This window comes from Leucoraja erinacea, chromosome 15 (genome assembly GCF_028641065.1).
Source record: "Leucoraja erinacea ecotype New England chromosome 15, Leri_hhj_1, whole genome shotgun sequence".
In the NCBI taxonomy this organism is placed as follows: Eukaryota; Metazoa; Chordata; class Chondrichthyes; order Rajiformes; family Rajidae; genus Leucoraja; species Leucoraja erinaceus.
This window is the reverse complement of record NC_073391.1, coordinates 30471932-30499804: the sequence shown is the minus strand read 5'-3', so window position 1 is coordinate 30499804 and position 27873 is coordinate 30471932. Positions and strand designations below refer to the sequence as shown.

Sequence of the window (27873 nt, the reverse complement as noted above, 5' to 3'; positions counted from 1 at the left end):
AGCCAAATTAAACTAGGATGCAGGCCATATGCGTTTGAGAGCCTCTGGAGTTCCAATTCATCATGCTTGGTGGCTGATATTGCATAAGTCAACCCAGATGTGAAGGAGCCAATCCTCAGATTACATTCAGGCAAAATATTTTTATAATCAGCAACATACAAATTAAATTCAAAGTATTTTCACTTTAGCATCTTTTGGTAGAACAACTACAATAATACTTTCATTCATTTTTTTGATCTTTCATATTTACATGTGCAACACTGGTATCAAATTAGTTTCTGTCCAAAATATTTCTGTTACTAACCATTGGTAAAATATTAAAAGCAGGATTTTTATCTAAAATGTGTATGATGCAGAATAGTCATCATGTCACGGCTCAAATAAGAAAACTCTGGAAAGGGACAACAGGTTTTGAATAGGTCGATGACGAGTACATTTTTGGTTCTAGTCTTGAATATTTTTTAGATTTCTCATTTGTGGTACTTACTCGTGTACTCTATTGTCGCCATACAAGTCACTCAAACCAAAGCTGACATAGTGCCAATGCTCTGGCACATCCTGTGCTGGGCTCCCTGGATTTCTGTACATGCTAATGTAGTCCAGTGGGTCTGGTCCGCCCAACCTTTGAGAAAAGAAAAAAGTGATAACTTATTCTTTTTCTAGCAAAAATTAATGGAAAATACACGTTCAATTTAAATTACGATGCCTTACTAAATTTGCTCGGGGGTAGCCTCGGGTGTGGGAGAAATTACATATGCTGAAGTTGGGCCTACGTAGGAAAACTTTAAAGAATTAAACTTGACATGTCTCAGCTAATTTACAAAATCCTTAATATAAATAAATTCATTCACTCCATAACAGATCAATTACTGAAAAAGACTTGCACAAATAAAATTAAAATAACAAGAGTGAATCTACCCAAAAATATGTACTTCAATAAAATATTGTTTTTAATGAATAGGTGTAACAAATGTTGCAGCTAGAAGTCTGGGGTTGGGGGTGGGAAATCAGGCCTGTTCGGGCATCATCTCCGAAGAGCATGGATAGGTGACATTTCATAGTTTGAAGAAGGATCTCTACCCAAAACTTTGCCTATCCACATTCTCCTGACTTACTCCAGCCCTTTGTCTCTTTTTTTGGTTAGTAGATTAACTGGCCACTAACTTTCAGCGAGTGAAAGGACAATAAGGACAATCAGGATAAAATTGATAGGCACATGAGAAATAATAGTTTACAGAACTATAAAGGGGGAATGAGATTGAGAGCTGGCATAGGCTAGATCAGTCCGTTGACCTCCTATGTTGTACAGAAATCCCCAATATGAGAAACATGAGGAAAAGGTAATAAAAATTAAAAATGTGCAGCTGCTGGAAATCTGAAACAGAAACAGAGTATGCTGCAAAAAACTGAGATCGTCAGACAGCATCTGTGGAAAGAAAAATCACTCAGATCTGAGATCTTTATCAGAACGGACAAAACCAGAGGCTGTGATGAATCCGTACACCCCATGAGAAGGTCCAAGAGTGTATGAATAAAATATTAATTTCCAAAGTGTCTGGAAAGATTAATATCACCTGAAAGGTTAGTAACTCAGTGGGACAGACAGCATCTCTGGAGAGAAGGAGTGGTTAACGTTTCGGGTCGAGACCCTTCTTCAGACAAGGTCTCTTTGGAGCTAAGAAGTTAAACATCATGACCAATTAGGATAAATAATGGAAACTACCCCCTTTAGCATATGCATAAATGGATGAGAGTGCACATACACAATTTTGATTAAAAAATCATGGAGTTTCTTTGGAGGAATTTGGAGAATCTTTTGTTTTTTTCAACCTCAGTAATTATGATTGAATAAATATATAAATCAAAAGCAAAAGAAAATGGCAAATCCTCAAAACATGAAAGGTTATTATACTGAAACATTAATAGCTTCTCTCTCCTAGAATGCCATCTGACCTACTGAGTATCCCCTGCACTATTTTAATTTATGAAGAAATACATAGATAGGTGTAATGCTATACCTAATGATTTAAATCATGTCAACAGGCTGCCATGATCTAAAACTGTACAAAATCATAATGATGCGCAATGTCAGACACGATGTGTTTCTCTGCATCTTTCCCTCTTCAAGCTTGGTTATGGATACTGTATTGTACTGCGCCAAAGCAGCATTGGATATTTACAATTTTTTGCTAATTTTATTAATGGTGCAGCAATATAGTTGCTTCCTTACAGCACTATACACCCAGGTTCGATCCTGACTACGGGTGCTGTTTGCACAGAGTTTGTACGTTCTCCTGTGGGATCTCTCCAGGTGCTCCGGTTTCCTCCTACATTCCAAAGACATGCAGGTTTGTATGTTAATTGGCTCTGTAAAAACTAAACTATCATATTCAGCGATTATTCAAATGTACCCCAGATAAAATGAAAACATTCTTTCATTTCACCAGGTCCGAAAACATGAAAACGAACATGTTTATGGAAAAAGTTTCTACGAAATTCAGGGTGGAATTCATGGGCATGCGAGAGGCAGGCTCTAAATAAAAATTGTTTGGAGGTCACTTCTATTTTCATGTTTTAGCATTATATTGACCACAGAGTCAAACATAAAGCAACAGCACAAAGCATAATTCCTCCTGCACCGTAGAAACATAGAAAATAGGTGCAGGATGAGGCCATTCGGCCCTTCGAGCCAGCATCGCCATTCATTGTGATCATGACTGATCATCCCCTATCAATAACCCGTGCCTGCCTTCTCCCCATATCCCTTGACTCCACTAGCCCCTAGAGCTCTATCTAACTATCTTAAATCCATCCAGTGACTTGGCCTCCACTGCCCTCTGTGGCAGGGAATTCCATAAATTCACAACTCTGGGTGAAAATCTTTTTTCTCACCTCAGTCTTAAATAACCTCCCCTTTATTCTAAGACTATGGCCCCTGGTTCTGGACTTACCCAACATTGGGAACATTTTTCCTGCATCTAGCTTTTCAGTCCTTTTATAATTTTATATGTTTCTATAAGAGTCCCAAAGTACACTCCCAAAAAATATTTATATTAGAGACGAGTTCTGCTCAATGATATTTGACGTGAGCACGATTAACCTGTAAAAGTGAGTTCTCAGTTAAATTCAGGGTTGGGCATAAAAGTCAGTCCTATTTTGCCCAACAAGCCCTCATGCTAACACATTGGACACGTTTGGTTTTGGGATCTGCAGATGTTGAATATTAAGAGGAAAGTTTGAACTATGAAACTGAATCTTCTTCTAATCTAATGGTTTACACAGTGTTAATTGGATCAGCATTACAAATATTATGCAAAATGCAGATAGTCTTTGTACCACATGCCTGGCACTGAATCAAGAGTCACCTAATGGAATTAAGCACATATGAGCAAATTGTGTCATCAAGCAAATAAATCTTGAATATATAATGAAAAACAGATACTTGAAAAGGTTATAAATTGAGTCAACATGTATTATACTTTGATATCATATTCCAAATAAAAAAAGCACAAAAATATTCCCATACATCATACAACGTTTGTTTCTCAATGCAGTTAGAATTATAGATTCTACAGAATCACCACCTTGAATCAATCCATTTTTGGACAAAGTCAAACAACAATTGCTCTGCACCGAAACTTAAAATGTGGCGATTTAAGTACCACTGTTATGGCTTTTCATTCATGCTACACATTTTTAGATAGCTGGGAAATTAAGGGATAGGGGATTAGTACAAAAAAAGTTGTGCTGAAATAACAGATAGGTCTTACTGAATGGCTAACCAGGTGAGATTTTGAAAGACTTACTCCTGTTTCTTTCTCCTATTCCTTAATCTACAAAACCAAATACTGTACTAATTCTGTTAATACTGTATTAATTGCTTCTTTTTAAACTATAAACTTGTGAAAACTTTAAAATGTATTAAAAACAATTTGCAAACATTTGCATGTTTCAAGTAAATATTCCAATTCCTGTTTCTCATGTTGCCCAAGTTATAAGGCTGGTAGCGTGACGAAAAATCTAAATGTTAAAAATATAGTCATCATTGACTTTAAATTTACTTTGTTCTTCAAAAAACATTCAGATAAAAATATAGCCTTAAGCAGATATAACCTTGTGTTTTGATCAAGAAGAATAGTTAAAATGATTAATTTACATCCATAGTAAAGCAGGCACATAGTGTTACAAAACCAAACAAGCAAATTTAGCGCAAGGTATGACCAAGCAATGAAATTAAATAATTACACCTTCGCTCCACAAGATGAGACATAAATCAAAACTATACTCTTCAGTGAAGCAGGAATAGTATACTAAATATCAATCATGAAGCTAAAAAGTCAATTATAGATATGAACCAATATCAACACAAATTTCTAAATGTTTTGTTCAAGAAGGAACTGCAGATGCTGGAAGATCAAAGGTACACAAAAATGCTGGAGAAACTCAGCGGGTGCAGCAGCATCTATGGAGCGAAGGAAATATGCGACGTTTCGGGCCGAAACCCTTCTTCAGACTGATGGGGGGTGGGGGGGGGGGGGGGGAAGATGGAAGGAAAAAGGGAGGAGGAGGAGCCCGATGGCGGGGGGATGGGAGGAGACAGCTCGAGGGTTAAGGAAGGGGAGTAGACGGCAAGGGCTAGCAAAATTGGGAGAATTCAATGTCCATGCCACCCGGACGCAAGCAACCCAAGCAGAATATGAGATGCTGGTCCTCCAATTTCCGGTGTTGCTCACTCTGGCAATGGAGGAGACCCAGGACAGAGAGGTCGGATTGGGAATGGGAGGGGGAGTTGAAGTGCTGAGCCACCGGGAGTTCAGGTAGGTTATTGCGGACTGAGCGGAGGTGTTCGGCGAAATGATCGCCCAACCTCCGCTTAGTCTCCCCGATGTAAATCAGCTGACATCTAGAGCAGTGGATGCAGTAGATGAGGTTGGAGGAGATACAGGTGAACCTTTGTCGCACCTGGAACGACTGCTTGGGTCCTTGAATGGAGTCGAGGGGGGAGGTGAAAGGACAGGTGATGCATTTCTTGCGGTTGCAACGGAAAGTGCCCGGGGAGGGGGTGGTACGGGAGGGAAGGGAAGAATTGACAAGGGAGTTGCGGATGGAGCGGTCTTTGCAGAAGGCAGACATAGGGGGAGATGGGAAGATGTGGCAAGTGTTTTATTGTTTTCTTTCTCTTAGTCCACCCCACGTCCCCCTTATTTGTCCCTTCATTCAATAAGTTACATGTGTAATTCCAACTTCTAAACTAATTTCACAAAACTTGGTCTACTTTCTGTGATTCAAGTACCCATAAAGCTGTGAATTCTAATACATACTCAAAGTCAAGTAAGCACAAATAATAATTCTACTCTTTTTAATTGCCCTTGAAATCGACATGCTTCTGGAAATTCTATACTAACTTTCTTGTAAGTTTATAAAATTCTCCTTCACCATTATGCAAACATCTAAAACACTGTATTCCAGAGGCTTAGAATACTACACATAACAGGCCATTCAACTTTGCTAATACATGCTTGTGTTTATGTTCGACATGAGCCTCCTTCCATTGCACTTCATCAACCTTGATTTCCTTCTCCCTTGATTATATCTAGCTTTCCTTCAAATGCATAGTATATTATTTTTCTCCATTGCTACTTTTGCCAGAAGGTTTCACAGTTAATTCATCTCTGGGTAATATAAGGTTTCTTATTGTCACATGTAACTAGATACAATGAAAAACTTTGTTTTATACATGACATCTAGTTTTCATCCATCCCACAAAGGAAAACGGTTCTATATTTATCCTGTCAAAGTGCTTTATTAGTTTAGATTTCTCAGAACCCCCACCAATCATTTCCTGGATGAAAAAAAATCCAAGTGTATTTCAATCTTTCATGACAGATACACTCAGTTTTGGCATAATTTTACTACTTATTGCAGTGCGCGTCTCTTTCAATTTTAACTATGGAACAAGAATTGTTTATTGTACTCCAAACGTTGTATAATCAAACACTTCCCTGCTCTTAAATGTGCATCTTCAAAAATTAAGCATCTGGCCTTAGGTGTATTTTTTAAAAGGCCTTTTTAAATTGTTTTACTTCAGTGTGTGATTTGTGCATCGGTGCCCCGAGATTCCTTGGCTTCTTTTATAAGATTTAGATTTATTCAATGACTATATGGGGTCCTTATTCTTCCTACTCATTAATATGTTGTGATCATTTAATAGTTGAGATTAAAGAGTTGAAAATGGTATATTACACATTAGCATGCAATCCTACAGTACATGTTCTTAAGGAAAGGTAAACATGTTGCAGTTAGTCAGCAGATCTTCAGCAACATATTAATTAGTTGCCAGCCTCACTTCCATAATTCAAGTATCTTTCACTGTCCACTTCACAGCATACAATGCCAACACAGGAAAGAGGTTGAAAGCAACAGCAAATGCAATCAGCATGGATCAACATTTTATTTTCAATTGGCACTAAGCAATTGCCTATTTCAACTAGAAATGGAGTTGCAGTATTACAAATCTTTAAATGGTCCATCCTACAATACCTTCCCTACGTTCTCCTACTTAAATGAATTCATACACAGATTAAAAATCCTAAATATTTGAGTAGGAACAAACAGCAGATGCTGGTTTAAACCAAAGATAGACACAAAAAGCTGGAGTAACTCAGCAGGACAGGCAGCATCTCTGGAGAGGAGGAATGGGTGACCAGTTCCTAAACACTTTAATTCCTCTTCCCATTCACACACTGACCTTTCTATCCTTTGCCTCCTCTATTGTGAGTGAGGTTAAACGCAAATTGGAGGAACAGCATCTCATATTTCACTTGGCCAGCTTACAACCCAGTGGTATATTTTTTTAACTTCAAGTAACCCCTGCATTCCCTCTTTCTGCATCCCGCCCCCAAAGTCACACCAGCTTCTCTTTCTCACCCAACAGCTAATAATAACCTGTTTCCTTTATCCTCATTACTTTTTTTTGCGTATCTTTCATTCACTGTTCTATATCCTGTACATCTTCATCTATATCTCTCGTTTCCCTTTCCCGTGATTTTCAGTCTCAAGAAGCGCCTTGACCCGAAACGTCACCCATTCCTTCTCTCCAGAGATGCTGCCTGTCCTGCTGAGTTACTCCAGCTTTGTGTGTCAATCTATAAATATTTCAAACTGCAACATATTTCTGAGTGACTTTTGGCTTATTAACAGCAAAGACAATCAAGAAAATGTATTTTGCTCATATAAGAACTTAGCAATGTGAGGCTGCATTGACAACTTTGGAAGAAATAGAGTATATATCACTTAATCTTAGCTCAGCCTTTCAGAAAATGTAAATTAAGATCCCCTTTGAAATGTATCTAACTGTCTCTCAAGTGAGGCATATGTTTTCATCTATACTACCCTACCTGGAAGACTTTTGAGGTCTGGCAGATAGATGCTCATTCTAGGCCTTGAGATGAGAGAAAAGGAAACAGAGAATTAAAGATAAAGACAAAGCAGTCACTAGCAGTAAGAGGAAAATCTGACAGAGCAAGAGGTTAAAATGTTAGTTAGATTCTCCAATCACACTTTTTATCTTTCATACAAATTATAATACAATATTTCATCAAAGTAATAGTAACTTTCTATAAAAGACAAAATTACATAAAACTACAGAAATAAATGTACTGTATAAAAGTCTGATAATAAGGAATTCAGTTTTGATTGTCTCGGATGATCCAGATCCATTTGCTGATCTATATGGAATTGTCTTAGTCTAGATCTAGAAGTGCCCTAGGTTATATCTAGAATTGATTCCAGTAAATAAATTCAAAAGGATCAGTACATATTCCACCATCAACACAAATAAATGTAGTTTCTAATGACCCAACAACTATGTAAATAGCTTGGGTACAGCTGCAATACTAATGCAAATACAAAAAAAATAGACAACAAAGGCAAATTAGAAACAAAGAACTGCAGATTCTGGTTCACAAACAAAGACGCAAAGTGATGGAGTAGCTCCGTAGGTTAGATTGGAGTCTGAAGAAGTGTCCCGTCCCAAATTGTCACCCATCCATGTTCTCCTCAGATGCTGCCTGACCCGCTGAACTACTCCAGCACTGTGTGTGAATTGTAATTTAAATTTTAGGAATTGTTTCAAAATTACTTCTGAATCTACTTGAATTAAAAATCAAATTACTACAATGTCCTGTAACCTGCTAATTTTAATATCTTAAACTTAAATTCTGTAAAACAAATTTATACTTGTAATAAATACATAATAGTTAATTGAGACATTTTAATCAATACTTTAAAATTAATAACCAGACTTTTCACAGTAAATTCTATGGTCATCACTACCAATAATTGAAATCTTTAAATTCACGCGGAATGTTGCTACTTCAACCATCAACATAACAATTGCAAGATAAGATATAGTATTTTCTATTCATCAGCGACAGTTTTTATTATTTTCTAAAGAAAACTAGAAAAGCCGAGATCGTTTTTGTTTAGGCACAATGCGTTCACAGGATTCACACTGGAATAAATACTACAAAGGGTTCTTCCAAACAAAATACACGTCAGATGTTGCAATGTACACAGAAAGTTTAAATAACATGAATAAATCTGTATTATTTACTTTAAAGCGACATGATGATAAACCTAATTTTCAAAGACTTTTCAATTGTACAAGAACTTTAGCCCAACTTATATTTGAAGTAAGGAATTGAGTAGAAACTATTCAAGGTTGCAACAAAGTTTTTTAAAGTTTTACAGACACCAGCGCTAAGCTTATCGACAAAGAAGTTAGTTGGCACAAAGTGGGATCGTGGAAAATAATCTATATAATTGGATGTAACTTGCAAATAAGTATTTAAATTGCTCAGATTGAGCCTGCTGCATGGTAACTTATTCTTCTGGGATGTGGGGCCTCAGGAAAAGGGCTGAAGCCGAGGATATTATTGATGTGGAGGTGACCTACCAATACTTGACGATGGCGGTGACTTGCAGAGGATTGGGCTGATCCGAGTACAGCCTCTTGCACTCTTGGTAGATAGCGTGCAGTCCCGGGGGCAGCAGCGCCGCGATGCCCGGGCCGCTAGGCCTCAGCTCCTCCATCGGATCCGACGGACTCGCACCAAGCTCGCAAGGGGGCTGATCTCCACCGGCAGGCCTGTGTGTGGAAGACGCCTGCAGGGTGGGATAGCTCAACGCGGGCCACTCACTCGCCGAATGAGGCGTCGGGACCTACGCCTCCCCGACCCCCTCCCTCCCTGCTGACCACACCCCCTCGAGTCGGAGCTCGCCTCCAAGCGCGCTCGCGCTCGCGCTCACTGCCCCCAGCCGTCGTGCTCGTGCAGCTAGCGGGCGCTCGCTGGTCCCAACGGTCCCTCTGCCCCTCCCAACAACAGTCTTCCTTGCCCCTAGTGCTACCCTCACATTCCCCCCCCCTTCGCAGTGCCCCCGTTCTTTGCTCTTCCCCCCCCAAGCATGCCCAAACTGTCTCTTCCCTCCCTCCAATCCCGCAAGCATTGCCCAAACTGTCTCTCCCCCTCCATTGCCCATCACACTGCCCTCGCATTGCTCGCTCTGCATTGCCCATCCTGCCCTTTCTGTGAACTCTCCCCTTAGAAACATAGAAACATAGAAATCGTGCATTCGCCCATTCGAGCCTGCACCGCCATTCAATATGATCATGGCCCCCCAACATTGCCCATACTGTGAACTCTCTCCATACCCCCTCGCATTGGGGCCACATACTCCCTTCTGTATAGCCAATCTTCCCCTCACATTATCCATCCTGCCCTTCCCTTTCTGGATTTCCCCTGTACCTTAAGCTGTGACCCCTTGTCCCTTGCCTACATCGCAAACTTCCTGCACTTGCATTGCCCATACCCCCCCCCCCCCCATTGCCTGTCTGAAGAAGGGATCGGCCCGAAACTTTGCCCATTTCCTTCGCTCCATAGATGCTGCTGCACCCGCTGAGTTTCTCCAGCATTTTTGTGTACCTTGCCTGTACTCTCTCCTTCTCTCATTGCCTGTACTGGCCTCTGTGCCCCTTGTATTGCCCATTCTGCTCTCTGTCGGTCCCCCTCACATTGCCCCTGTCGCTCTTTGACCCTCCCTCTCGGGGCCCCCCTTTCTGCGTCTTCTCGCTCTGGTGCTCTTTGAATCTCCCCCTCACGATATCCAAACTGCCTTATCTGATCTCCACACTACATTCACCCAAAACACTCCCTCCTTTTCTCTGATGCTCTTTGCACCTACTAGAATCTCCTTCCACTTCCGTATCTTCCCCTCCAATTCTGCCCATGGACTTGACTTTCCAAAAGGTTTTTATTCTTTCGAGGCACGAGACTCCAGATGCTGAAATCTTACGGAAATAATCAAAGAGTTGGAGGAACTTGGCAAGTTGGCCAGCCACTGTGGAGGAAAATGGACAGCTAAATTTTTCAGGTGGGGTCCTTTACATTTTGACTTCTTGTCGGTTGAAAGTGGGGACAAGGATGGCTAAATAGATTATTTTGGGATGGAGTCAAGGACACTCGAGTCAGGGACAGAGTCACCGTTGAGAAAGCTTTCAGTAGGTCGATTGCCTCTGTCGTTGGTGGGCTTGAGTCCGATTCTTGGATATCAGTGGTGTGATGCCTTGGAATTTGGGACATTAATGACCATGATAATGCTGAAGAACTGTATGCCATGGCTCTCAGGGACTTGCATATTTCAAACCAAATCCATAAAATAGCAGTTCTCTACAGACCCACCCACAATGTATTGCACTGCTTTCTGATAATGGGGAGACAAGGAACAGAAGATGCTGGTCTACAAAAAAAAAAGATACAAAGTGCAGGAGTAACTCAGCATGTCAGGCAGCATTTCTGGAGAACATTAATTGGTGCTGTTACAGTTCGGGACCTTCTTTAAACCTAATCATTCTATTCCAAAGAAGGGTCCGGACCCCAAAGGTCACCTATTATTTTCTCCAGAGATGCTGCCTGACCCTGTGAATTACTCTAGCACTTTGTATTGTTCAGGGCAAGAAACTGAAAAATGCGGAGCGCTTCCTATACCTCGCGATGACTGCAGATCTTAATAATTAAATTCATTACAAATGAAAATAAAAACTTCCAGTTGCTAGAAATTTGCAATGAAGCAGAAAATACTGGATAAACTTAGCAGGTCAGACAGCATCTATGGAAAATGGAAATGTTTAACGCTTCAGATCTGGGACCTTCTTCAATCCTGGACCAAAAAATGTTAACTCTTCTCTTTCCACTGAAGCTGCCTGGCCTACTGAGATTTTCCAGCATTTAGTGTTTTTACTTAAAATACACTGGTTGCATTTGAATGAATGAACTAATAAATATGTTTATTGGCCAAGTGTGCATCCATACAAGGAATTTGCCTTGGTGCTCCGCTAGCAAGTAACAACATGACATACAGTTACTATTAAGAAAGACACATTAAACATTAATAATAAAACATTATAGTTTAAAAATGTGAATGAAATAGAATACCAGGGCAAAAGGAGGCTACAGACTTGAGTAGAGCTACTACTAGGGGGGGGGGGGGGGGGGGGGGGGAAGTTATGTCTGGCTGTGGCGGCTTTGACAGTCCAGTCGTCTTCCAGAGGGAAGTGCTTCAAAGAGTATGTGGCCAGGGTGAGTGGGGTCAGAGATGATCTTACCCGCTCGATTCCTGGCCCTTGCAGTGTACAGTTCATCAACCTTCTCGGCTGATCAGACGATTCGCTGCAGCCTCCGGATGTCATGCTTGGTGGCTGAGCCAAACTAGACCATGATGGAGAAGGTGAGGACAGATTCTACGATGGCAGTATAGAATTGGACCATCATTGCCTGTGGCAGATTATGTTTCCTCAGCTGCCGAAGGAAGTACATCCTCTGTTGGGCCTTTTTGACTGGAGTCGATGATGGCCCCCCATTTCAGGTCCTTGGAGATGATGGTTCCAAGGAACTTAAAATACGCCACAGATGTGACTGTGGTGTTGTTGGTGTTTAAGAAAGAACTGCCGCTGCTGGAAAAATCAAAGGGAGATAAAAATGCTGGAGAAACAGTCAGTGAGGCAGCATCTATGGAGAGAAGGAATAGGCGACGTTCGGGTTGAGACACTTCTTCAGACTGATGTTTTGGGGGGGGGGGGGGAAAAGGAAGAGGCAAAGACAGTAGGCTTGTGGGAGAGCTGGGAAGGAAGGAGGGAGAAAGCAAGGGCTATCTAAAATTAGAGAAGTCTACCATTTTTATGAATCACTCGGCAGTCCACCTTCAGTGACTTGCATATGATAGGTGATAGTCCTTTTCTCCAGAGATGCTGCCTGACTCACTCAGTTACTCCAGCATTTTGCGTCTATCTCCGGAACATTGTCCATTTTCCTCCACTGATGCTGCCTGACCCGCTGAGTTCCTCCAGCAGTTTGTTTTTTGCTCAGTGTAGAAATAAACTCTTAACTACACCCTCTGAAAGACCCTTACCACTTTAATATTGTTTACCTCTCAAACAGGCTCTTGAGTCAATCTCTGAACAAGACTATCAGTTGGGATGACATTAATAATTAACCCAAACCCATGATAAATTAAGCTTGGGCTCCTTTTACATAATGTCATTACAAGCAAGCTCACGGGATATTTTTAAACCACAAATAATGGTTGGATTCATTCATAAGCATTCTACCTGTAGGTTGGGGGAGTTACACGGGTCTCTTTGAAGTTAGTGTGGGTCCTATATTACACAATGATAGGTTAGGACACAAATATCCTTTGATAAAGAGAGACTTAACAGTCTAAAGATGCAGCAAAATAAATGTTCCAGGATAGTTCTAACGATTGGCCAACCAACCTAGTTATTTGTTTGTTGAATCTGTTGCTGGGAGCTGGGGTTCTTTGCTCTTGGTTAACCAAGTGTAAGGCTTTTGCTAGCAATTTGCTTTTTTTGCTTAAACAGCAGTATCGTTCCATATAATTCAGAGATCCAAGATCCAAGTTCAACTCTGAGCTAGACACAAAATGCTGCAGTAACTCAGAGGGACAGGCAGCATCTCTGGAGAAAAGGAATGGGTGACGTTTCGGGTCAAGACATTCCAGTCTGAAGAAGGGTTTCGACCCGAAACGTCACCCATTCCTCCTCTGCAGAGATGCGCCTGTCCTGTTGAGTTACTCCAGCATTTTGTGTCTACCTTTGATTTAAACTAGCATCTGCAGTTCTTTCCTACTCAACTCTGTGCTTCTGGCTTTAGGTAAATAATAAAGCATGCTTACTAAAGAAAATAGTTGGGAAACAAATTCTGATTTGGAGGTTCATAAAATGTTCATTAGTTAATTAATTAACACATTTCTTAAATGTCAAGATGGCCAAAACTAACTTAATGTTGGTGCGCCGATTCTGACCCTGTGGTGAAACCAAAATCACTAATGCATTGCTTCACTTAATCATCCCTAAACATTACGTTTTTTCTTCCAAAAAGTTAAATACATAATGATACAATTGCTATTTTGGGTAGAAGCTACAAAGTATCCTCTAAATCAAAACGGGTTAAGCATAATTTATGTTTAGGACAAAATAAAATATATTAATTTATAGGTATTACTTTTTTAAGGTGACTAAATTTGTAATTTGAATTGAAGCTTATACAGTGCCCTCCATAATGTTTGAGACAAAGACCCATTATTTATTTATGTGCCTCTACTCCACAATTTGATATTTGTAATAGAAAAAAATCACATGTAGTTAAAGTGCACATTGTCAGATTTTAATAAAGACAATTTTTATACATTTTGGTTTCAAAATTAAAGCTGTGTTTATAAAAGATTACAGCCACGTTCACTACCCACCCCCTCCGTGCTGCACAACATCACTTCTCCATCGTCAACAATAAAAATAGAGGTGGAGAGGCTGTTCAGAATACAGAAAAGCCGGAAATCTCCAGGACCGGACAATGTTTCCCCCTCTACTCTCAAGCTCTGTGCTGAACAATTGGCACCGGTCTACACAGACATTTTCAACAAGTCCCTGCAAACCTGTACTGTCCCTGCCTGCTTCAAAGTCTCCACTATTGTCCCTGTGCCCAAAAGGGAAAGGAATACTGGTCTTAATGACTACAGGCCTGTCGCACTGACCTCTCAAGTGCAGGCCCAGCTTGTGCTGGCCAAGCTGAAAAATATCACGAACCCCCTGCTGGACCCTCTGCAGTTTGCATATCGGGCCAATAGATCTGTGGATGACGCGGTCAACCTGAGCCTGCACTTCATCCTCCAGCACCTAGACCGCCAGGGGACCTATGCGAGGATTTTGTTTGTTGATTTTTTAGCTCTGCATTCAACACCATTGTGCTAGAGGTACTACACTCCAAACTTTCTGAGTTGACTGCCTGAACCCTGGCAGTGGATCACCAGCATCCTGTCAGACAGGAAGCAGCATGTGAGGCTGGGAAAGCACGCCCGCAAACCATATCAGAATCATTTTTCTGGATTTTTAAAGAAATAAATCTTCTGCGCATGCCCAGGTTATAGGTCACTCGCCATAAACATTGTTGGTAGCCTAGCAGCTGAACCTTCATTTCATCTGTATTTTCCAGCTTTGAACTAGGTAAGAAAATACTGCTTTCAAACTATGAATTATTTGTATTTATTGTTCATTTGTACAAAGCTACGATGATTTTGTCGTTTTTATTATTTTATGCTTCGGTGAGTGAGCGAGATCGTGCTGCTGCATGGAGTCTGGGTCAGGCCCGGGTCTCCGGCGCTGCGGGCGCTGTTGAAGTGCTGCTGGGCCATCCCCGTCCCCTCCCGGGTGCCTGTCCCTGTCTGGGGGCAGCCGGAGGTGTCCAAGGTGGCCCTGGGCTGGAGAGGCGCCGGGCCGGGCTTGCAGCCGGTGCGGAGGGGAGGCATTGGCTCCAGCTCCCGAGGGGCCCGTTCCCCGGTGGACCTGGGACCGTTGGCTGCCCCTCACTCCTTGTCCAATGCCTGTCAGTTGGCCTCCTTGGTACAGGCGGGGGCCGAGCGCCGGTCATGGACGGAGATGAACACGGGATGCTGCGGTGGCTCGGAGGGTCAGGCAACATCTCTGGAGAAGGGTCTCGACCCGAAACATCACCCATTCCTTTTCTCCGGGGATGCTGCCTGTCCAGCTGAGTTGCTGCAGCGCATTGTATGTATCCTCGTTGAAGGCTGGTGCTCGCTTTTTGCCGGTGCCGGGGGGGGGGGGGGGGGGGGGGGGGTTGCGGCGGCGGCCGCTCAGTGGGGCGGCGGTGCGGTTGGTGGTACCCAGCCCATCGGGGAGCGGGTTCTTCAGGAGTTGGAGTGGGATTAGGCTGAAATTGGCGCTTCTTCTCCATGCTGGCTGTGGGCCTGGGGCCGCCGGTGTCCTGTCTCCGGCCACCTCCCGGCCTGGGATGGGGGGTGGGGGGGGCGGTCCAGCGACTGTTCAGCAGCGCTTGCAGCACCGGGGACTCGGGTTCGATCCTGGCTGCGGATGAAGCGCGGGTCTGTGTTCGCATTCTCCTTTGTCTCCCACTCGCATCTGCCCCCTCTCTCTCTCTCGCTGTTACACCCCGCTCTCCCGCTACGTGGCACCCCCGTTCCTCAGATTAAATATATTTTTACAGATATATATAGACAGTCTATACAGCAAGCGCTTTGTTCGCTTTTTATTTTTCTTTGACAAATCCCATGATTCCTTGCGTTTTTGAAATACCGAACTCGCATATAGTCTTACACTTGCTAAAACCCTAAGATGTTGCAAAATGTTGTTTGAAAAGCAGTTGCTGTTTTAGTATTGAGAGACTGGTAGGTTAACGTGCTCGAAATTAAAATAAGAGTTCCTTATTTGTTATACTTTAAGGTGAGGAAGTGTGATTTACAAATCAGGACAAGGAAATAAGCTGGTTACACTGTTAGAACAGAATGTGTTCTATTTGAAGATGAGAATGAGGATTTGCAGACAAACTAGAAATAGTAATGATGATTGCACACAACTGGAAAGGTGTGAATAACATCATCTTGTTACACCTACTGAGATTCTCTGCTCCACTTTCCTGCTCTAAATACATCTAATTTCTTCATGTGTTTGTGTTGCCTAAGCATTGAATGTGGCCCTGACCTCATTTACAATTGTCTGTTTTTCCTGTATGCTTCAATAATCTTCCCAGCAACTTATTTTCTTTTGAGTAAAAAGGTTCCACTTGACTTTCCTTCTTCTCCTCTTTGATAATTTTTAACTCGTTTACCCTTTTATTTGAACCCCTTGCTATGTAAAACCATTTGGTGAATAGTTAAGCTTTTTAATAATTCTACAATATTTAATAAGCACCTCCTTCTCAAAGAAAGGAAATTCAGCTTCCACAATCTTCCTTCAATGTTTAAATCTACTGAACAAAAATGTCATGCCTATTAATTGACTTTGTACATTTGCGATGTTACTATAACATTGCATAATTAAGAAGGCACTGACATACCATGAGAGTTAATATTTATTTTTGTTATCTCGGCAAGGGTACACATGGTGTCCATCTCTAGTAACTATGAGAGAGTGGTATGTATCCTCCTTCAATTACTCCAGACTTTGTCGTATTGCTGTTTACACTCTGACATTCATGTTATCACATTTTAGTTACTTTTTTTTAAAATGTTATCCACAATTGAACACCTGATAGGAAAACACATCATAGACACATAGTTGTAGATTGGTTACTTTACTTACTAACCAATGGAGTGCTTTATTATTAGAAGCTCCGCCTACCACACCGTTCATATTATCGCAACCCAACTCGTGCTGGCAGTCTACGCTGCTACTCAGCTGAAGCAACATGCTGTAGTGTGTTATAAGTGCCTTTCAATAAATACTGATGTACTATGTTCGTGAGTCTGACTGGGTCATTTGACAGTCACGCTTGGTCCCTTTGAACTAGGACAGTAGACTCTCTTCCCTGAATTTTTAAAACCATGATACAGCATTGTCTTGAATTTATTCAATTTAATTTTTCAACCTTCACAGAGGAATTATTTTTAATTGTGCATGAGATGAGAAATTCACTGGGAAGATTAATTCCCAATTTCTACTCATTTGAATTTAAGAAGTAATTAAGGGAAAAGTACAATGGTGGGTCTGGAATCTCACATTGATCAAATTAAGTAGGGACAGTGGATTTCCTCTCATTGAAGTATGTGCAGTAGGATTAGGGTTACTGCACTTTCACAATTTTTACAACTATCTGTAGCTTCCTAGTTACTATTGTAAAATTGCTCCTTAAATAAAAGACTAATTAATTAAATATAAATTGATTATCTGCCAAAGTGGGATTCTGCTAAACTTCACACGAAGAACTTTGGACATTTTGGAATTAGTGGTGGGGTTATTAATTTATCATTTTTTGTTTGTTATATGATATCTGAATATTGTGTTTGCATGCATTATGCTGCGGCAAGAAGGAATTTAATTGTTCTGTTGTCGGTACATGGACAATTAAACACTCTTGACTCTTGGTTCAACCATATCCCTTGAGCTAGCATTTTGAATGTAGGTGCAGTAATTTAACCATTAGGCAACCGCGCCCATGTTAGCTTGCATGCCTCCTCTGTAAACCACCTTAACACCAAGCACAAAGCATGAGTTTATGATTAGGCCAAAAATAGTTTCTCTCCACCCAGCACCATTTTGTAACTGCTGTCTTTCAATTCGGCTAACCTGCCAACAATGCGCACCAAGGTACATTTGCATTTAGCTGGCCAGTTCACAGGCTCCAACTACAACAACCTCCATCTAAAAAAGTGCCTTTTAAAACTAGGAGGCAAATACAGAGGGACCCCTGGAATGCTTCTGAGCAACATTTTCGCTGGGTGTCACCAGAGCCGGATTTACCACGAGGCTTCATAGGCTGAAGCCTAGGGCCTTGAAATCCAGGGGGCCTCCGGCCAAGGCAGGACACCTGCCGTTCAACTCTGAGCGCCCCCCCCTCTCTATCTCTCTCTCTCTGTCCATTCTCCGTTTCCGCCCGTCATCCGTATCCGTGTTCGGGCCGCCGGGTCTTCGCTCTCCTCATCCGCCGGCACGGCCAGCCGCCTTGCACATGTGCACCAAAGATCCTCCGCTATAGGATCTTTGATGCACACTGCTACGGCCAGCACATCCTCCCCCTGCACATGCGCACAACCACGGCCAGCACATCATCGGCCGCCCTGCACAAGCGCACTGCCACGGCAACTGGTCGGTGCTGGGCACATTCTCCCTCGTTTTGAATTGTGGGAGATCTGGCCGCCATTGCTGTCCGGTTGCCGCCTCGCCGCGACCGCTGAAAACCAACGCAGAATCACTCCCTGGAGCTGGAGTAACTCCCTGGAGTAACTCTTGCTTCTGGTTTCCTGGTCCTCAAAAATATTCTAAATAGAATTTAAACAGGAGGTGGTGGAGGATCCATCGCCAAACATATATATATATGTGTGTGTGTGTGTGTGTATAATATATATACCCACACACACACAATTTCCCTCCTTATAAAGTTCTATCGTATAGTATCGTGTGTGTAGGAAGGAACTGCAGATGCTGGTTTAAACTGAAGATGGACACAAAAAGCTGGAGTAACTCAACAGGTCAGACAGAATCTCTGGACAAAAGGAAAATATTACGTTTTGGGTTGGGTCTGAAAAAGGTTCCTGCACACCTTTGGAATGTGGAAGGAAATAAGAGCACCTGGAGAAAACCCATGTGATCAAAGGGACAAGGAGCAAACTCCATACAGACAGCACCCATATTCAGGATCAATTCCGGGTCTCTGGCACTTTTAGGCAGCAACTTTATGGCCAATGTACTGCCCCATAGTTTTAAACTGAATTAAAAAATACAGTAGCTGTAAAGGGGGAACGTAGCGTCACTTGGAGATTTAAGACTGAAAATGGATATTTTCATTTTTTTAGTAACCAAAGTTATCAACGTATAATTTTGTGTGTGTTGGAAAACAAAATATAGTGGCACGGCTGGTAGACTTGCTGCCTCACACACCAGAGATCTGTGTTCGATCTTGTCCTCGAGCACTGCCTGTGTTGAATTTGCACATTCTCCCTGCAAGCGTGTGGGTTTCCTCCCACATCCCAAAGACGCATTGGTTTTGTAGGTTAACTTGTCTCTGTAAATTTGCCTCTAATGTGTAGAGAGTGGGTGAGGAAAGTGGGATAACAGAACTTGTGTGAATGGGTAGACAAAAATGCTGGAGAAACTCAACAGGTGAGGCAGCATCTATGGGGCGAGGGAAATAGGCGACGTTGCGGGTTGAGACCCTTCTTCAGACTGATGTGAGGGTGGGGGAAGAAGGGAAGAAGAAAGGAAGAGGCAGAGACAGTGGGTTGGGGGAGAACTGGGAGTGGAGGAGAAAGCAGGGATTACAGGGATTATAAAGGTCGGATTCAGAATGGGAGGGGGAGTTGAAGTGGTGAGCCACCGGGAGATCAGGTTGGTTATTGCGAACCGAGTGGATGTGTTGGGCGAAGCAATCACCAAGCCTATGCTTGGTCACATGATGTAGAGCAGCTGACACCTAGAGCAGCGGATGCAATATATGAGGTTGGAGGAGGTGCAGGTGAACCTCTGCCGCACCTGGAAAGACTGCTTGGGTCCTTGAATGGAGTCAAGGGGGGAGGCAAAACGACAAGTGTAGCATTTCCTGCGGTTGCAAGAGAAGTGCCACGAGAGGGAGTGGTTTGGGTGGGAAGGGATAAATTGACCAGGGAATAATGGAGGGAGCGGTTTCTGCGGAAAGCCAACAGGGGAGGAGATGGGAAGATGTGGCCAGTGGTGGGATCTCATTGGTAGACAAAAAAGCTGGAGAAAATCAGCGGGTAAGGCAGCATCTATGGAGCGAAGGAATAGGTAATGTTTCGGGTCAAGACCCTTCTTCAGATTGATGTCGGGGGAGGGACACGAAAAAGAAAGAAAGAGGCGGAGACAGTAGGTGGTGGGAGAGCTGGGAATGGGAGGGGTAGGAGGGAGAAAGCAAGGACTACCTCAAAATAGAGAAGCCAATGTTCATACCGCTGGGGTATAAACTACCCAAGCAAATATGAAGTGCTTCTCCTCTAATATGCGGTGGGTCTCACTCTGGCCATGGAGGGGGCCCAGGACAGAAAGGTCGGATTCGGAATGGGAGCGGGAGTTGAGCCATCGGGAGATCAGGTTAGTTATTGCGAACTGAGTGGAGGTGTTCTGCGAAGCGATGGCCAAGCCTGCGCTTGGTCTCACCGAGGTTGATCATATGCTGAATAATCAAACCACATTTTTGTTTGGAAGTGGAAAGAAATAATAGAAATTGCATTCATTGCAACGTGTAAAAAGAGTTGAGATACTATATTATAATTTTGCTGCATGTCATTGTGGCATCATGCCTTGATTGGTGAATATGTTTAGTTTGTGACTTTATTTGAAGCAGAAATAATATGTGAATGCTTCATTGAGCATAATTCCGACTGGTAACTACGCACTTCATCTGAGCACATTGTCGCAAGCGTCATGCAAGAGAAAAAAAGTTAAGTGAGAGCCCTGCAAGGTGTATAATATTTTTGACTGTCATAGGCCTTTCTTACATATGCTGTCTCAACGCACTGTAGTCTCTAAACAACCCTTCAGTAATTTTCCTTCCTTCAGAAAAATAGTGTTTAAGCGATTACTCAACACTCGCACTGGCAATAAATAAATAAATAAAAAGCGCAGCTTTCCAGCCCCTTATTTCATTGGCCACGCTTGGCTGCAAATCGGTGTCAATCTGGTAGACCATCTTCCTCTAGTCGTGGGGATGGGGGATTGGGAGGGGCCTCACAAGTGGAACAGCCTAGGGCCTCTCTTCATCTAAATCCGGCCCTGGGTGTCACCTATGAATCTGAAGAGGCCTTACAACACACACACTGTAAATACTGGGCCAGACCTTTCTGGCTATTTCTTTGCAGTGAAAATGCAGTAAGTCCTAGATTTCCTTAAACGATCAAACATAAACTTTTAATCCTTAACTTGGTGGGATTTTACAACATTACACTGTGAAAACCACTCTTCGATCCTGCACCAGATCAGGGTAAAACTTTACTGATTTTAATGGGGATTGCAGGGCAAAACTTTTGGTGGAAAAGGTTGCAACTTTTGAAATCATTTTTGCTTGCCTTATTTTTTTCAATGATTTGTATTTGATAATCAGATTAAAAGGTGTGGATGCTGGAAATCTGAAATAGAAACAGAAGTTCTAGAAACACTCATCAGGTTAAGCAACCTCTACGGAAAGAGAACCAGTTAACATTTCAAATTTAGGAGTTCAGGGTCTCATTGCTGAATTTTTTTTTTTTTGTCCAAAGATGTTTCCTAAGCTTTATCAGCATGTTCAACTTTATTTCAGTTACAAGATTTATAACTGGAAGAGCCTTGTACCCCAATCAATTATGGAAGAGGCCTTTTCACTGTACTGCACAAGACCCTGACATTGAGGTGGTATACTCTGGGATACAGAATCCAAATATGAGAGACTTGCATCTGGAAAGTATGCCCTTTTTTACAGTGGCCAACTCTGACTGAAAGATCAACCAGACGAGTATCTGAAAAATGAATCTGCAATTTTGTCCTTTGCAAAATGTGCTGTTCTTTACATTCCCTTCTGATAAATCCCACATGTTGGAAGGTTTGCAACCCTGAAAGAATGTGGAAGAATTCTATTTTGGTCCTCTTTACTAAATACCAGTTGTACACCGCACATTTGGTCCATTAAAGTGAATGCATTTTTCACAGATAGCGTCACAGAACACCTTCCAATTCACTATCCTATGATCACTCCATCGATATTGGAGAATACTCTTCCAGCTGTTTTCAATTCCTCTAAAAGACATTTGGACAGGTAATGGACAGCAAAAGGTTTTGAAGAAAGGTTTGGGATGTGAGCCAAATGCAGGCAGGTGGAACTAGTGTAAATGGGGCATCTTCGTCGGCATGGCAAGTTGCGCCAAATGATGTATGACTATGACTCTCTTCCCAGAGAAATTCACAGGTCATTAACTATCCTTGTGTGTGGCCTGTTCAAAATGAAAACACTTCTCAGTCTTTTTTTTGGGTTGGTTATTTTTTAACTTTTTTTCTATTCACAATAACCTGTTGCCCTTGCCTCTTTCCCCAACGTGCTTTGTAATGATTTAGATGCCAACCACATCGCTACAATCTTATGCTTGCAACTATAGATTGCGATTATTTTTAGTCTTTTAAATATTGTTATAAGTTCCTTGTGTCCCTACAAATTCCAGTTTCTACACTTGTGATTGTGATCCATGTCCTCCAGGGTTGTTGCCTGGCCCACTGAATTTTGCTCCAGCAAATTGGGTATTTTTTTGTAAACTAGGATCTCCAGTTCCTTGTGTTTACACTTTGTACATCAGCATCTGCAGTTCCTTGTGTCTCCCAAACTTTCTGGTCTCTGCACGTCCTGTGATCATTTTTTTTTTTTTTTTTCAATTCAATTCAACTTTATTGTCATTGCACAAATAGGAGTATAGGTACAACAAAATGCAGTTTAGCGTCTGGTCATAGTCATAGTGCAAGACAGTAGAAGTAAAAATAAAAATACAAAATAAGCATACAATAAAAATAAAAAATACTGGTTAACAATGTGTGGATTGTGGATGAATTAAAACTGGTACATAGGCAAATAACTGTATACAAATGGGAGAGTCTAAAGATAGCTAGCGACGGGACTCTGAGTTTAGCAGTGTAATGGTGCTGTTGAAAAAGCCTGTTCCTCGGCCTGCTTGTGCGAGACCTGAGGCTCCTGTACCGCCTCCCTGATGGGAGGAGGGCAAACAGTCCATGGTTAGGTTGAGAGGGGTCTTTGATGATTTTCCTGGCCCGTCTCAGACACCGTTTTCGGTGGAGGGCATCCATGGCAGGGAGCGGGGCACCGATGATGTGCTGAGCGGTTTTCACCATCCGTTGCAGTGCCTTCCTGTCAGCTGCGGTGCAGCTGCTGTACCATACCGTTAAGCAGGTGGTCAGGATGCTTTTGATGGTACAGCGGTAGAAGTTGAACAGGATCTGGCGGGATAGGTGAGCTTTCTTGAGCCTCCCCAGAAAGTAAAGGCGCTGCTGTGCCTTTTTGATCAATTTGGTGGTATTGAGGGACCAGGACAGATCCTCTGAGATGTGTACACCGAGGAATTTGTAGTTGAAGGCGTGCTCCACCTCAGTCCCGTTTATGTGGATGGGGGTATGTCTGCCACCTCTGGTCTTCCTGAAGTCAACAATGATTTCCTTCGTCTTCTTGGAGTTGAGGACGAGGTTATTGTTGGCACACCAGGCTGCCAAGTTCTGGACCTCCTCCCTATAGGCTGATTTGTTGTTGTCGCTGATCAGTCCTACCACCGTGATGTCATCGGCAAATGTTATGATGGTGGTGGAGCCATACACAGAGGAGAGGGCTGAGCACACAGCCCTGTGGCACGCCGGTGTTCAGTGTTAGAGTGGAGAAGGTGAGGTTGTTGATCCTAACAGACTGTGGTCTGTTGGTGAGGAAATCCAGTGTCCAATTGCAGAGGGAAATGGTGATGCCAAGTCCACTGAGTTTGGTGATCAAGCTGGCGGGGATGACAGTGTTAAAGGCGGAGCTGAAGTCGATGAACAACAACCTGATGTAGAAGTTGTTGTTGTCCAGATGGGTCAGGGCAGAGTGTAGGGCCGCAGATATGGCATCCTCTGTAGACCTGTTGGTCTGGTAGGCAAACTGATGGGTGTCCAGTGTGGGGGGGAGGCTGGCTTTGAGGTGAGCCAAGATCAGCCGCTCAAAGCACTTTGCGATGACAGGGGTGAGTGCCACTGGGCGGAAGTCGTTGAGACTCCCTGAAGCTGACCAGGGATAGTTGTCCAGCACATGCCCTGAGCACACGCCCGGGGATGCCATCGGGGCCGGCGGCTTTGTGATCATTCACCTTGCTCAGTGCGCCTTGTACAGCACAGGTGGAGTGACTGAGGGGTTGTTCGTTCGGGGGGGGGTGGGGCAGCTTTGATGACTGGCGTTTTGTTGTCCCAGTCAAAACGAGCATAGAAGTAGTTTAACTCGTCAGAAAGGGAGGCGTTGTCTGGGGGGGGGGGGGGTTAACTTTATGGTAGTCGGCAATGGACTTGATGCCTTGCCACATGCGTCTGGGGTCGGAGTTGTTTTGAAAATGCTCCTCGATCTGCCGTTTGTGTTTGAGTTTAGCGCTCCTCATTCCCTTTTTCAGGTTGACCTTGATGAGCTGTATCCCTCAGCATCGTCAGATCTAAAAGCGGCATCGTGAGCCTTCAGCAAGAGTCTGACCTCTCTGCTCATCCATGGCTTCTGATTAGGGAAGGTCTTTATTTGTTTATGGGTAGTGACGTTGTCGGTGCAGAATTTTATATAGTCCAAAACGGATGAGGTGTATGTGTTAATGTCCACTTGGGAGTCAAAGGTGGCCTGAGCGGCATACAGACTCCAGTCTGTTTGCTGAAACTGTTCCTGTAGTGCAGAGACAGCCCCCTCAGGCCAAACCTTCACTGTCCTCACGGTTGGTTTCACACGTCTGATGAGAGGTGTGTATATGGGGAGCAGGAACAGAGAGAGGTGGGTACACAAAAATGCTGCTGCACCCGCTGAGTTTCTCCAGCATTTTTGTTTACCTTCGATCTTCCAGTATCTGCAGTTCCTTCTTGAACACAACAGAGAGAGGTGGTCAGACTGACCCAGGTGGGGGAGGGGATGGGCTTTGTAGGCTTCAGTAATGTTAGTGTATACTAAATCCAGAATATTGTCTCCTCTGGTTGGACAGGAGACATGTTGATGGAACCCGGGGAGTACAGTTTTAAGGTTGGAGTGGTTAAAATCACCCGCAACAATAAAAGCCTCTGGGTGTGCAGTTAGTTGTTTGCTGATAGCAGCTTCCATTGCTAGCCTGGCATTAGCGTCCGGGGGTACATAGACTGCAGTGATAACAATCGATGTAAATTCTGTGGGCAGATAGAAGGGCCTGCACTTTATCATCAGGTATTCCAGGTCAGCAGAGCAGTGACTACCAATCCTAACAACGTCCGTACACCATGAGTTGTTCACATAAATGCACAGTCCGCCGCCCTTGGTCCTCCGCTGTTCTGTCGGCCCTGAAGACAGTGCGCCCATCCAGCTCAATGGCGTTGTCCGGGATGTTGTCGTTGAGCCATGTTTCGGTAAAGACCATGGCGTTGCAGTCGGCGATCCGTTTATGTGTGGTGATCCGCAGCCGTAGTTCATCGATTTTATTGTGATCCATGTTCTCCAGAGATGTTGCTGTCCCATTGAATTACTCCAGCACTTTGTGTCCTATTTTGTCAACCAGTATTTGCAGTTCCTTGTGCTCACTCTTTGTAAATCAACATCTGCAGTCCCTTGTTTCTACACTTTGTAACCCAGCATCTGCGGTTCTTTGTGTGGACCAAATTTCCAGTTTCAGTGCAACCTGATTGTGATCCTTGTCCTCCAGAGATGTTGCTGACCTGTTGAGTTACTCCAGCACTTTGTAATCAAGCATCTGAAGTTCCTCGTGTCTACACTTTGTAATCCAGTATCTGCAGTCCCTTGTGTCTACACTTTGTAAACCAACATCTGCAGTCCCTTGTTTTACACTTTGAACCAGCATCTGCAGTTCCTTACGTCGCCGTGCCTGTGATTGACTGGATGGCGGTGATGTCATGGTCCGGGGCGGCGCATGCGTTGTTGCGCCCTGGGCGAGGTGAGGCAGGGCGGCTGCGGGATGGAGTCGTACGATGTGATCGCCAACCAGCCGGTGGTTATCGACAACGTGAGTAGCCCGCCCGACATTAGCCGTTAGCAACTCGTGGAGGAGAGGAATTAAAGACATCGGTTCAGCCAAACCAAATAAAAATAATTGTTAACCGCCCTTTGCAAACGCTGGCCGCTGCTATGGCAGCAGCCGCACCCCGACTGTCATTCATTCGGGCCGCCTGCAAAATCACGGACGCCTTTTTTAATTGGAACATCGGTTTATGGGAATTATCCATTCCTATTGATTATAACGCGTTTACCTCCCGTTAACTGATTGTATGAACGAACTATTTGTTAGCCTGAAGGAAGAATGAAAGCCTGAGGCCTAGTGCTGGGCTTCGCTCCATGGTGGGCGGGTCGATGGCCCGCCCCCGAGCTCCACAACGATTGGTCCATTCAAGGCGGTGACGTAATCTTCCGCTGCGTGATTGGCGGAGGTTGGTGTCAGTTTTGATGTCAGGTTGACTTCCTGTGGACACAAAACACTTGTGAGATGGAGGATTTTTATTTTAATGTTCAACGGTTGCTTTATTAAAACGTATATCGGGGTGCAGTGAGATTTTTCTTTTGCATACAAATTAGCGAGATTATTGCTAGACATAAGTATAATCCCTGGTTAGCACATAATGCAAAGAAACAGCCCACTGAATCTATGTGCAATAGTCGTGTAGAAACGAAATACAGATGTTTCTTTATACCAAAGATAGACACAAGGTGCTGTAGAAACTGAATGGGTCAGGCAGCATCCATGGAGAAAAAGGATGGATGATGTTTCGGGTTGGGAACTTCTTCTGATCCCCGGTTCTTCCTATGGTCATTTGTCCAGTGTCCACCACCGTCTCCCTCCACTTCCTCTCCAATTCTCAGTCTTCGGGGCGAGTAGTGGTCGAGCTTTGGCTTCACTCTCCCAGATCCCCGGCGGGCGAGCCAGGCCTGCTGTCAGGGTATGGCCGTTTAGTGCCTATTCAAAGTGATGTATTTGTAGTGGGGAATGAATTCATGCAGAAATATGGACAATTGTGTACATTCTGGAAAGCTGCATGAAAATGCAAAACACTTAAGTACATGGAGACACAAGGCGCTACAGCTGTAGGACTCTTGAGCAAAATACAAAGTACTGGAGATACTCATTGGGTCAGGTAGCACCTGTGGAGTTTCAAGAGAGAGTTAGATTTAGCTCTTTGGTTTAAGGGAATCAAGGGATATGGGGAAAAAGCTGGAACGGGGTACTGATTTTGGATGATCAGACATGATCACATTGAATGGCGGTGCTGGCTCTAAGGGCCAAATGGCCTACTCCTGCACCTATTTTCTATTTTTCTAGCATTTTGTATTTTAGAACAAAGTACATCCTGGAAATCTGATGTAAAAACTGAAAATGCTGGAAATACACAACAGGTCTGGCAGCATCCGTGGAAGCACAAACAGGGTTCAGGTCTCATGATTGAGACACGTCCTCAGAACTGGGAAAGAAATAATGAATTGGTTTCATTGCAGAAAAGGTTAGTGAGAACGGATAGGATGAATGGAACATCTGTGACAGAGAGCAAATGTGTCAGTTAATGTTTATTTGTGTTGCTAACAGCAGGGCTGTGGGATATGTCATGCAGGTCAGGGCTTAAACTAATGGAGAGAGAAAACTGATCCAAAATTGTAGATAGATGACTTGTAGGAACGGTCAGTCTTAACGACAAAGAAAATTGATAATAAGCGAGTTCGGTATTCCGAATAATGCAAGGAATCATGGGATTTGTCAAAGGTCATTTGTGATAAAGAAAATGCGAACGAAGCGCTGGCGGTATAAACTGTGTATAAATTGTTAACTATTCTACCAATGAATTAATCTAGAATTCTGTCAACTCAATGGCTTCCTTTCTTGTTCTGCTGTTCACACACTACTTACACAGTCCCAGTTCTAGTAATCTGTAATTATGAGATATTCAAAAAGTTAAATAATTTATTATTTTCATTTAATCCTTAATGTGTTTACTACTGGAATAAGAAAATATTACTTGTGTTTGAAACATTTTCTTATCTTTATTCATAATTTATGTGTAATTTTTTTTTTAATCTGAGGAGGGGGGGGGGTGTGCCAGGTAGCGGG

General features: G+C 43.1%; 2 protein-coding genes across 2 annotated transcripts in view; one reads left to right on the top strand and one right to left on the bottom strand.

Moving 5' to 3' along the window:
* The window catches only part of sufu (suppressor of fused homolog (Drosophila)), a 66572-nt gene extending 57320 nt beyond the window's left edge, over nucleotides 1–9252 (bottom strand). Inside the window, exons 1-2 of the mRNA XM_055647008.1 lie at nucleotides 8957–9252; nucleotides 488–622 (exon numbers count right to left, since the gene is read on the bottom strand). Of these exons, the coding sequence (XP_055502983.1) occupies nucleotides 488–622; nucleotides 8957–9093 (272 nt within the window). The 5' untranslated portion in view covers nucleotides 9094–9252. The remainder of the gene's footprint in view (nucleotides 1–487; nucleotides 623–8956) is intronic.
* Nucleotides 9253–25648: 16396 nt separating this feature from the next.
* The window catches only part of LOC129704110 (alpha-centractin), a 31703-nt gene continuing 29478 nt past the window's right edge, over nucleotides 25649–27873 (top strand). Inside the window, exon 1 of the mRNA XM_055647007.1 lies at nucleotides 25649–25785. Coding sequence (XP_055502982.1) covers nucleotides 25693–25785 — 93 coding nt within the window. The 5' untranslated portion in view covers nucleotides 25649–25692. The remainder of the gene's footprint in view (nucleotides 25786–27873) is intronic.